The 10,685-nt window shown below is 35.5% G+C and overlaps 1 protein-coding gene across 1 annotated transcript; it reads left to right on the forward strand.

Moving 5' to 3' along the window:
* Window positions 1-4,688: 4,688 nt before the first annotated feature.
* On the forward strand, window positions 4,689-7,207 carry LOC122045452 (60S ribosomal protein L22-2-like). The gene is made up of 2 exons (XM_042605678.1): window positions 4,689-5,050; window positions 6,909-7,207. The coding sequence occupies exons 1-2, from the start codon at window positions 4,806-4,808 to the stop codon at window positions 7,051-7,053; spliced, it is 390 nt and encodes a 129-aa protein (XP_042461612.1). The 5' UTR covers window positions 4,689-4,805; the 3' UTR covers window positions 7,054-7,207.
* The last annotated feature ends 3,478 nt before the right edge of the window (window positions 7,208-10,685 follow it).

Below are 10,685 nucleotides of genomic sequence, written 5' to 3' on the forward strand. Positions count from 1 at the left end.
GACGGCGATGATCAGGGATTCGCCAATTTCATGCCAGAAATGCTTGCGATGATGGAGGGTGTTAAATCCGAGAAGCCAGATTGTTTGGAAGATTGCAGCGGATGCTGGCGGAGATCGTGGGCGACACCGTCGACGATCCGGGGACCAGCGGCGGAGGGGCGAACGCCAGGGGCCGACGAGGGCCGTCAATTTCGGCCGAAGGAGGGCGCCGCGTAGGGGTCGGTGGTTTTTTGGTTCTTAAAGAGGGCAGGAGGCGAAGCGAGATCGAAAACGAGGGGAAGATTGATCGCCCTCTCAATATTCCCTCATTCCGTCACCGTAAAATACCTCTTCGTCTTTTTTGGGCATTGAAACTATCAACAAAATCTAGTCGTCTTTGGGACAAAATTTGAGTATAGCCAGAGGAAAGAAAAGAAATTATGTTTCATCTTCGTTTCATCTCTCAATCTTTTGATCTTAGTCTTGCATTGTCAATTTATGAGTATTGTGAGTGTTCCCCCCTACTAATACTAGACTTTTAAAATTTCTAAAACTACTTAAAATATAAAAAGATATAAATTAATAAAAATATCAAAAATATCTTAAACGTTAAAAAAATAAAAACTACTATAAATAATAATAATAATAATAATAATAATAATTCAACTCAACTCAACTCATGGTGAATTGTGGGCAATGGCATAGCCAGGTCTTCAAATGCCCTGGGCTAAATTACAACAATAAGAAAACATATATGTATATTGAACATTTAACAAACTTATAACATTTATATATCAATATCCTTTTACATAGTTCAAATTTCATACAAAATACTTCAATATCTACTTAAGTTGTGCTCGACGAGATTTTAGAGTATAAAACTCATCTATTACTAATTTCAAGTCTATTTTCTCAGACAATTGTCGTTCTATGTAGAGAATCATGCAATCGGAAAGTAAATCATCATCCATCTTGTTGCGACGTGTCGTTTTGAGAAATTTCATGGATGAAAAAGCTCTCTCTGCCATTGCAGTTGATACAGAAAGAGTCAATACAAGAAGAATCAATCTCTGAATCATAACATAACTTTCAGCCTTTTTTGTCACAATCATTTCTCTATATAATGCAGAAAGAGTAGAATTTTTTGAAACTCACGATCACAAACTATGTCAAGTTGATAGTGTTCCAATTCAGCTCTCAAAACATGAATTTCTTGTTGAGTAAAAGCAGTCGAATAAAATTTTGATGCAAGCTTGTAAATGTCGCCAACATTAAATTTTTTAAATGAATCAGTAGGATCCAAAATTGAAAAAAGAACAAGAAGTTTCATTATTACCTCACTGAATCTACAATTTAGTTCCATAACTTGAAAATCTATTACAGCATTAAAAATATCATAGTGATAATGATGTTCAACTGTGACATGATCCCGTTGTTGACAATAATGATGATTAACTTTATAACCACAACTCATATCAAGCATCTCAATATTATATCATTCACAAAAAGTCTTTACTTTCTCAAAAAATTTATCCCAACCATCTTCTCTAAATTTTAGAAGAATGACTTTTGTGGTTGAGACAAATTTTAAAGCATTCACAATGTCTTGTAATTTATTTTATAGAGCTTGACAAGGAATGTCAATGGTTTCTAAGATCTTGTCCATAAAAAATAATACAAATACAAATTCAAAACTCATAATTATGTTCCATAAACCACAAGCTTCCCCATGTATTGTACCATTTGGTCCATTTTCACTGAGATTTCCAAGGATCTTACAAGTTGTTGCATACATGTCTATCAAGTTTCTAACAGAATCATAATAAGAGCTACAACGAGTAGCATGGGGTATATGTAATGTACCAATTTGATTAGCTCCTGTGCCAGACTCACAATCACCAATAGCCAACATATATGCAATCTCTTCTTGTTGAGCAAATTATAAATCACTAAGATGTTTAGGAGATGAGGTGACAAAGTTTACAATGAAAGTCAAATAAGAAAAGAATTGTCAAATAGAAGACATATCCTTAGCAACTGCAACCAATGTTAGCTGTAAATGATGAGCAAAATAATGTACATAATAGGCATATGGACAATCTCTAAGAAATAACACTTGAAGCACATTCCATTCACCACTCATATTACTTGCACCATCATACCCTTGTCCCCCTCTTGTTGTGGTTTTGAATATTGTGTTGAACAAAGATGTCAAAAATTGATTTCTTAAGGTTTGTCGATGTTGTGTCCTCAACACTCAAAATCTCAAAGAACGTTCCACCAAAAAATCAAAATTATTAATAAATTTGAAAATAAGGGTCATTTGCTCTTTTTTAGATTCATCTTGAGCTTCATCAACAAGAATACAAAACTTGACATCTCCCAATTCATCTCGAATCATTGTTCTCACTTTATTAGCAAGAATATGCAATATTTCCTTTTGAATTTGCGAAGAAGTTATTTAGCATTTTGCGGAGCATTATGTAACACAACTTTTACAATTTCATCATTTAAATGTACTTGAAATTTCAACAATTCAATAAAATTTCCATGATTTAAGGAACTCTCTGATTCATCATGACCTCTAAAAGAACATACTTGAGTTGCAAGTCATAATAAACCTTCAATTGTTACCTTTAGACGCAACCTATTTTTTATAATTTCTTCCGTAGATTGAGCATTTATCACTTTGTCAATATTTTGCTTTGGTTTCATTAAATCCTAAACACATATCACACATCTATTATGTGATGAAGACAATGAACCAACATGAATAAGAAATGCACATTTTTCTCCATCATTAACTCTCTTCCAACTGTTAAACCCTTCAGAAACAAGTGCAGAACGAGCCATTAGATTACTTGTATTCTCAAAAAGAAAGCATAGAAAACAATATGCTTTGTCCGTTGAAGGTGAATATTCTAGCCAAGGAAATTGTTTAAACCAAACATATTGAAATCGATGGTTTTGCTTTCCAATTTTTGTTCTTGGATACTTAGCAAGTTTGGGTTGATAAGGCCTTGCTTTAATATATGCTCTTCTAATTCATCCCACTCATTAACAGAATATTCACAAATCAATTTTCGTAATCCTGGATCTCGTTCAATAGAAGAAATATCAAATTCTTCTTTTCTTTATTCTATTGGCCTAGATACAGGCGACTGTAAATCAGAAGTAGAGGATCCAACTATTGGTCTAAGAGGTATATCATATTGCAATTGATTATCATATTCAAATTAATCATCTCTTTTCCTAAAAAATGACAGTAATGTTTTTGAGTTTTTATTTGAAAGTTGTTGGTGTTCCATTGATAACCTAAGGGAAAAAATAACTACAAATTAATTATTTATAACTTAAGAACAAAAAACAACTAACCAATCAATTATAACAAACTCAAACACAATAATAAATCAATTTATAATATCACAACATTCCTTAGTATTGGAATCATAATTTTCAGATAATTTAAAATTTTAAATAATTTCAAATAAAATCACAACTAAAAATCTAAAATTACTTGTGATTTGTCACTTCAAGATGAAGAGAAGTCCATTGCCTACCCGTAAAATCTAATGCTATGCTAAAACTTGAAATGCCTGCAATCAAAAATAAAAATAAAGGATTTAAAAGGGGAACAAATGTGGGAATTTAGAAGTAATCTTAGCACTTAAACTCATCCATAGAAATAAAACTTGTTAAAAATATTTCCTTTTTTTTTATTATTGAATTTGAGTTTCTAATTGTCGTTTAAATGGTTTAAAATTGTAGTGGCAAAAGCAGGACTTGACTAATTGGCTAAAAATTCAACTACAGCAATCACAATTTCACAAACCATTAAAAAAAAATAGAAATTGTTGCAGAACACGAGATGCTCAATTCATTTTTTTTGTCTTTGTCCTCTTATTTTGATTGATTTGGAGAGAGGAAAAAAAAGAGAGATTCTTAGGCGAAATTGATGAAATGATGGATTTTAACGAAGGACGAAGAAGACGTAGATAGAAATTACCACTTACTAGTGTTTGAAAGTTAAAAAGGTATTGCAAGAGGCTGAGCAAAGAGAATCGACAGTTGAAGAAGGAGATGATGCACTAAAAGAGGAGGGTGGCGAAAAAATCCCTGGGTTACACGCTTGCAATGGGCATGTGTTCACCTGCACTGGGCGATGAAAAAAAATAGGGACTAGGGTGTTAAAAATTACTGAGTTGCACTGGGCTGGAGCCAAGTCCAGCCCAGTACTAGCTACGCCCTTGATTCTGGGTTAAGCGGGTTTGGCTGGTTAACCCACAAGTTCATTAAAAAAAATAAATATAAAAAATTAGAATTTTTAAGTTTGAGTTGCAGATTAGATGACCAACACATGAGCCTATTAAATTTTTTCACATTAAATTTTAGAAAAAAAAATTCCTGGACTAAGTCTCCAAGCCTGCCATAGGTCGGCCATCTGAAATTGTAACTCGGACATGTTGACTCATTTAAGTTTATTTTTAAATAGAGGGATAAAATTTCAATCTAATTTATTTAAATTATTTAATTGGATGAATCAATTTAACAGAGTAACCAAATTTGACGGTAAACATGCCATATAAAAGTGATAAAAGTTGCCTTATTTTCATTTCTTTTCAAAACTAGAACTAGGAATCGGATTCGGATTTTTCTGGTTCCAAGTAAGATCCATTATTACCTAAAGGTACTAGAGAGAGCGTACTACGCTATCTAACAATACGCCGCGAGACATTCGAACGAATTAGGGCACGCATCAGAACGAAGCCTGTATAACGAGCCCGCTCTGCGGAAGCCGTACTCGGTGCGGCGGCGGCGGAGCTACGATGAGTCGCGGGGCTAGCGGTGCCGGAGCGGCGGTGAAGGGTGCCAAGAAGAAGGGTTCGACCTTCGTGATCGATTGCGCAAAGCCGGTTGAGGATAAAATTATGGATATCGCCTCGCTGGAGAAGTTTCTCCAGGAACGGATCAAGGTTTCAGGCGGTAAGGCCGGCGCTCTGGGCGACTCCGTAACAGTCACTAGGGACAAGAGCAAGATCACTGTGACCTCAGAGGGCCCCTTCTCAAAGAGGTAGTTACTTTTTCTTCTTCTCCTTGGAATCTATTTAATCCGTTATTTTTCCCTTTTTGTTTAAAATTTTCCCGTCCTATGATAATCTTTCACTTTAATTTCCATTCTGCGGAGATCTGTCTTTTGGTGTTTTAGGTTAAAATTGCACTTACGCTGCATTGGTGAATAAACATATTCATTTGTATTAGTTTATCATCATTTGTGGCTGGAATTTGAGTAATTATTGTTTCAATATTCACTTTTAAGGCACTTTGCACCGGGTTCTCAAGAAAAAGGTATGTTTTTGCGCGTGAATAATGGGGCTGCACAACGCTCGATATATTATATTTTGTAGGTTGGACTCCTTATTTTGAGGCAGTGTTCATCTTAAATTTGTTTTGTTTTAGATAGTTTGGAGGTCCATACTATTCATCTTAGAAAGCCATTTGCTGCAGTGTTCATCTTAAATTTGTCTTGTTTTAGATAGTTTGGAGGTCAATACTATTCATCTTAGAAAGCCATTTGCTGCAGGGATTGTAAGTTGTGATAACATGAACTAATGTTTGTAGGAGGCAAAAGTGGAATCTAGATTTTGGTCTTTCCTGCATTTCCTTTTTCCATGGATAACATTTCTACCTGGTACAAATTTTAGGTTTCGATGTATGAAGTTGGTATCTCTGTGTGTGATTTATGTGACTTTTGATTCCCCTGCTCATAGATTACTAATTTGATTATTGTCTTATTGTCTAAAAATTTCTTCCTTGCCCCACCTTTTCTTATGCCTAACCTAAAACCTAAAATTGAAGTGAGAACTAACCAATCAAAAAATGGAATATGCAAGTTTGGATAAAATAGAAACAATAAAAAACGAGTTAGAATCTTAACCTGGTTAAGGCTTCAATGAGTTGACTATATTAGAGTAAATATTTCCCCCAGAAAACCTTTCCCAAGGTCCAACAACAAACTTTGCATGTTCCCTTCAATCTGCAAGTCAAAAGTAAGACTTATGTTGACAAAGGGAGACTTGAGATATAGAAGTAGAAGTAGGGTTTCTGGTGGTCTGTTGTAGGTACAAGAAGTTTCTCTCTCTCTCTCTCTCTCTTTTACTAACCTTGATAACACGACCTATTTTCAAGATGATTGATGATTGGTTTTTTCCATAAAATTAAGTCCATAGTTAATAAATTCGTCCAACAACATTTATCCTGATTGTATAATTTGTCTACTAAAAAATGACAAACACATTGATGCTAAGATTTAGGTTTTCAAAATTAAAATAATAAATATTTTTTGTGAAATTTCGTTCCGCTCTTGTGAACAATTAACTGCCCCATTGCATCTATGCCATGTCATATGCACACCATACCTCAAGCTCGTGCTCAAGCCTAGCCCATGTTTGAGCTCAATGTGTTAACATTTGCTTGTGCGTGTCGCTGGCAAAGTTTACCCACGTCCATACATATCCATATGCAAGAGGAACATGAAAGTATTATTTTTGAGCCCCCTTTGTGTCCTTTTACTTCTGGATGTGGGACTAAAAGCAACACCATGCTATGAGGTGAAAACTTACTCTTCAAAACATAAACCACCTCCCTTGTTTCAGTTGAATGTGTTTCCTGGATGATTTGTGTTTTTTTTCATAAAGTAGAGAGTACAAAAAAGATTTATAAACAATCGCTTACAGTGGATTTCACTTAGTAGAACTCAGTCAACATGATGTTTTTTGTTGATATACAATTTTTTTTCTTTTCAAAATAGTGTGTTTCCCAACTCATGTACATTTCTTTATGTTCTCATTTGATAACCTTTGGTCTGTGTGGCTTTGGTTGCACTTGCATTCGGATGGTTATTGATATACTGTATGTGTTTTAACTTTCAGGTACTTGAAATACTTGACAAAGAAATTCTTGAAGAAACACAATGTTCGCGATTGGCTCCGAGTGATTGCTTCGAACAAAGATCGAAGTGTGTATGAGCTCAGATACTTCAACATCGCGGAGAACGAGGGGGACGAGGAAGACTAATCTTGCAATCGTTCTTGCAATCCACAAGTTCTGTTTTATTAAGAGTTTCCGAGTTATTAGAAAGTTGGCATTTCATCTGCAGTCTGTCTTGATATACTGGAGTGTTTGGCTTTTTGTTAAATTTTATAGTATCAACATTTCTTTGGCTCATTAATTTGGTCTCTCTACTCTTGCCAGTTCATTCCATTAAAAATATTTTAGAGTATCTCTTTTCACTTTTCTCCAATCAATTAAAATGCAACTGTTTCTATTGCCACTGTTCTCATTGCTGCTTCCTCTGCTAGAAAGCAGTCTAAGTGATAACAAGATTGAGATTGAGGATGACAATTGTGGCAAATGCAATTGATTTTCTAACGAACTTCCTCAAAAATGGGTCTGATGCAGCTTTAGTTAACCCGGTCAGGTCATTGCCCTCTTATCCATTCCCACATGGCCTGATGCCCGTTAAGTATCTTAATTAGGGGGTAAATGAATCGAGTCGGTTCGTAAGTTTTTTAAGCTGGCTTGATAAATATTTAATTTGTATTCGAACTTATCAAATTTGAGTCGAATTCGAACATGTTTAAACTTTTTTTTCAATTCGAACTTGAGTCTAAATTATTTAGTTATCATTTGATAATTCGTGAGTCACTCGCGAGCTTTAATATTTTATTAATTTAATATAATTTTATATTAAATAAATAAATTTTGAATCTTTTTCAAATATTTATTTTTGAGTAATAATTCGAATAGTTTACGAATTCAAATCTTTCACACTGAATTCAAACTCAAGCTCTGATTCAAATTGAATCCGAATTAAAAATTTTAAACTTTTCAATTTCGAATCAAACTTGAATTCGAATATAATTAATTCGAGTCAAATTCGATATTATGCTCTATTTGATTTATTTATACATTTAGTCTTAATGGGCCTTGTCCTCTCAACCCGCTCGGCTACAATGACCCCTAAACGAGGAAGAATCCTCCTTCAGCAGGATTGTATCACTCCCAATTTCCAACAATTTTTTACAATTCAATTACTAGAATTGCCCTTGGCCTGACGATCGAAGATTAGGACGACACTTGACTAATAACCCGACCAAGCCAAGTGTACAATTCAACCGTTGTCCTCTTTGTTGTCCAACTTTGCATTGTCAACGGACCCTATGTTCTCCGTGTATGTGGGGGACAATGTGATTTTAGAAATTGATTTCAAACAAAAAAAAAATAGTCATCTTTATTGATGAATTCAAAAAAGGTTGTTAGAAAATAAAGAATATAAAATCTTATATAGTGAATTATCAGAAAATCTAAACCCTAAATTTAAAAGGTAAAAGACTAAATTGCCCTCAAGGCTATAAACTAATAATTTAATTATATAATCTAACACCCCCCCCCTCAAACTCACGATGTTACAGCCAGAAGCATTGAGAGTTTGTCAGATAAAAATCGGAAGCGCGAAGCGGAATGAGCCTTGGTAAACATATCAACTATCTATAGTGAAGAATGAACAAAAAGCAATGTGATAATGTCAATCTGTAGACAATGACGAGTGAAATGACAATCTATCTCAATATGTTTTGTTCTCTCATGAAAAACTGTATTGCGCGCAATCTGAATGACACTCTGATTATCACAATGAAGAGCAGTAGGTTTATGAAGAAAAATTTCCATATCTGCAAGCAACCAACGTAGCCAAACAATCTCACAAGTAGTGGTAGCCATGACACGATACTCAGCTTCTGTGGAGGATCTCGAAATAACATCTTGCTTCTTACTTTTCCAAGAGATAAGAGAATCTCCAAGAAAAATATAGAAGTCGGTGGTCGACTTACGATCCATAAGATCACCCGCCCAATCAACATCATAGTATGCACAAAGCTCTAATGAGGAAGTAGAAGGGAATAAGAGACTTTGAAACTGAGTTCCCCGAAGATACCGAAGAATGGGAAGAACAGCAGCCCAATGAACTGTGATGGGTGCAGCAACAAACTGACAAACCACATGTACAGCATACACAATATCAGGACGAGTCACAGCGAGATAAACCAAGCTTCCCACAACTGTACGGTAGAGGTTAGGATCTGGCAAAGGAGAGTCATCTGATGGAGAGTACCTAGCATTAGTCTCAAGGGGAGTATCAACTACTCTGTTGTCAGTGAGACATGCACGCTCAAATAAATCAGCTATGTACTTTGATTGAGACAATAGATAACCTTTAGGTGAAGAGGCGATCTCAATCCCCAGAAAATAGCGCAGTAAACCCAAGTCTTTCATAGAGAAACAACGAGCTAATTCAAACTTCAAAGACTCAATTCCATTAAAATCATCACAAGTAATTATCATATCATCCACATACAAAGATAAAAATATACAACATGCACGCGTGCACTTGACAAATAAAGCTGAATCATGATTACTGGGATGAAAACCAAGCGAGGTGACCACCATGGAAAACTTGGTAAACCAAGCACGTGGTGCTTGTTTAAGTCCATAGAGAGCTTTGCGAAACCTGCAAACTTCACCAGATCGGTGAGCAACTCCAGGAGAAGGCATCATATACACTTCTTCTTGAAGATCACTATTCAAGAAAACATTTTTGACATCCATCTGAGATATCTTCCATTGATGAACAGAGGCAACAACAATTAACATACGAATAGTGGTCATTTTAGCAACAAGGGCAAAAATTTTCTCATAATCTATGTCATACTCCTGAGAGTAACCTTTAGCAATAAGATGAGATTTGTACCATTCGATAGAACCATCAGATTTAGTTTTGATCTTATAGACCCAACGAGAACCAATGACACGTTTCCCTGGTGGCAGATATACCAAATCCCAAGTATGAGTATGATGCAGAGCAGTTAATTCCTCATCCATAGCAATCTGCCAAAGAGGATTACCAACAGCTTCTCTATAAGACAAATGCTCAGAAAGATGATGAATAGAGGCAACAAAAGAGGCAAAGGAAGTAGAATAACAAGAATAAGCAAAATCAGGTAGTTTAGTAGACTTACGAGGACGTGTAGACCGACGAATAGGATTGTCCGCAATCTCTGGAGGTGAAGGAACATTCGTAGGAGGGGGAGGTGGAGGTGGAGGAGATGTCTCGAGAATACCAGATTCAGTGAAGTCATCATGTGGAAGAGTAGCCATAGGGTAGGCTTCGTCGGTGTTGGTACTGAAGGGATCAATGCGAATAAGATCTGCATGAGTCATGTCATGTGATAGAAGAGGTACAGAGAAGAAAGGAATATGCTCAAGAAACACAACATGACGAGAGACATATAATTTTTTACTAACTGGATCAAAACAACAATATCCCTTTTGACCAACACCATAACCAAGGAATACACACAATGCAGACTTAGAGGACAACTTATTACACTCAACATGTGGTCGGAGAACAAAACAGGTACTACCAAAAACACATAAAGATGAATAATCAAGAGCATGACCATATAGTTTTTGAAAAGGAGACAAACCTGAATTGTGAGAAGTTGGAATCCTATTAATTACATGAGTAGCAGTAAGAATTGCTTCTCCCCAAAAAAATACTAGGAACATCTACAGACAATAAGAAAGAACGGGTTGTCACAACAAGATATCTATGTTTTCTCTCTGCAACCCCATTCTGTTCAGGTGTTTCT

The sequence above is a fragment of the Zingiber officinale genome, chromosome 2B (assembly GCF_018446385.1).
Source record: "Zingiber officinale cultivar Zhangliang chromosome 2B, Zo_v1.1, whole genome shotgun sequence".
Classification (NCBI taxonomy): domain Eukaryota; kingdom Viridiplantae; phylum Streptophyta; class Magnoliopsida; order Zingiberales; family Zingiberaceae; genus Zingiber; species Zingiber officinale.

Bases quoted from the DNA above. Each gene is read 5' to 3' on its own strand.
- LOC122045452 (XM_042605678.1), top strand. From the start codon at position 4,806: ATGAGTCGCGGGGCTAGCGGTGCCGGAGCGGCGGTGAAGGGTGCCAAG. The intron at 5,051-6,908 runs GTAGTTACTTTT...TTTAACTTTCAG, and splicing joins GAGGGCCCCTTCTCAAAGAG to GTACTTGAAATACTTGACAA.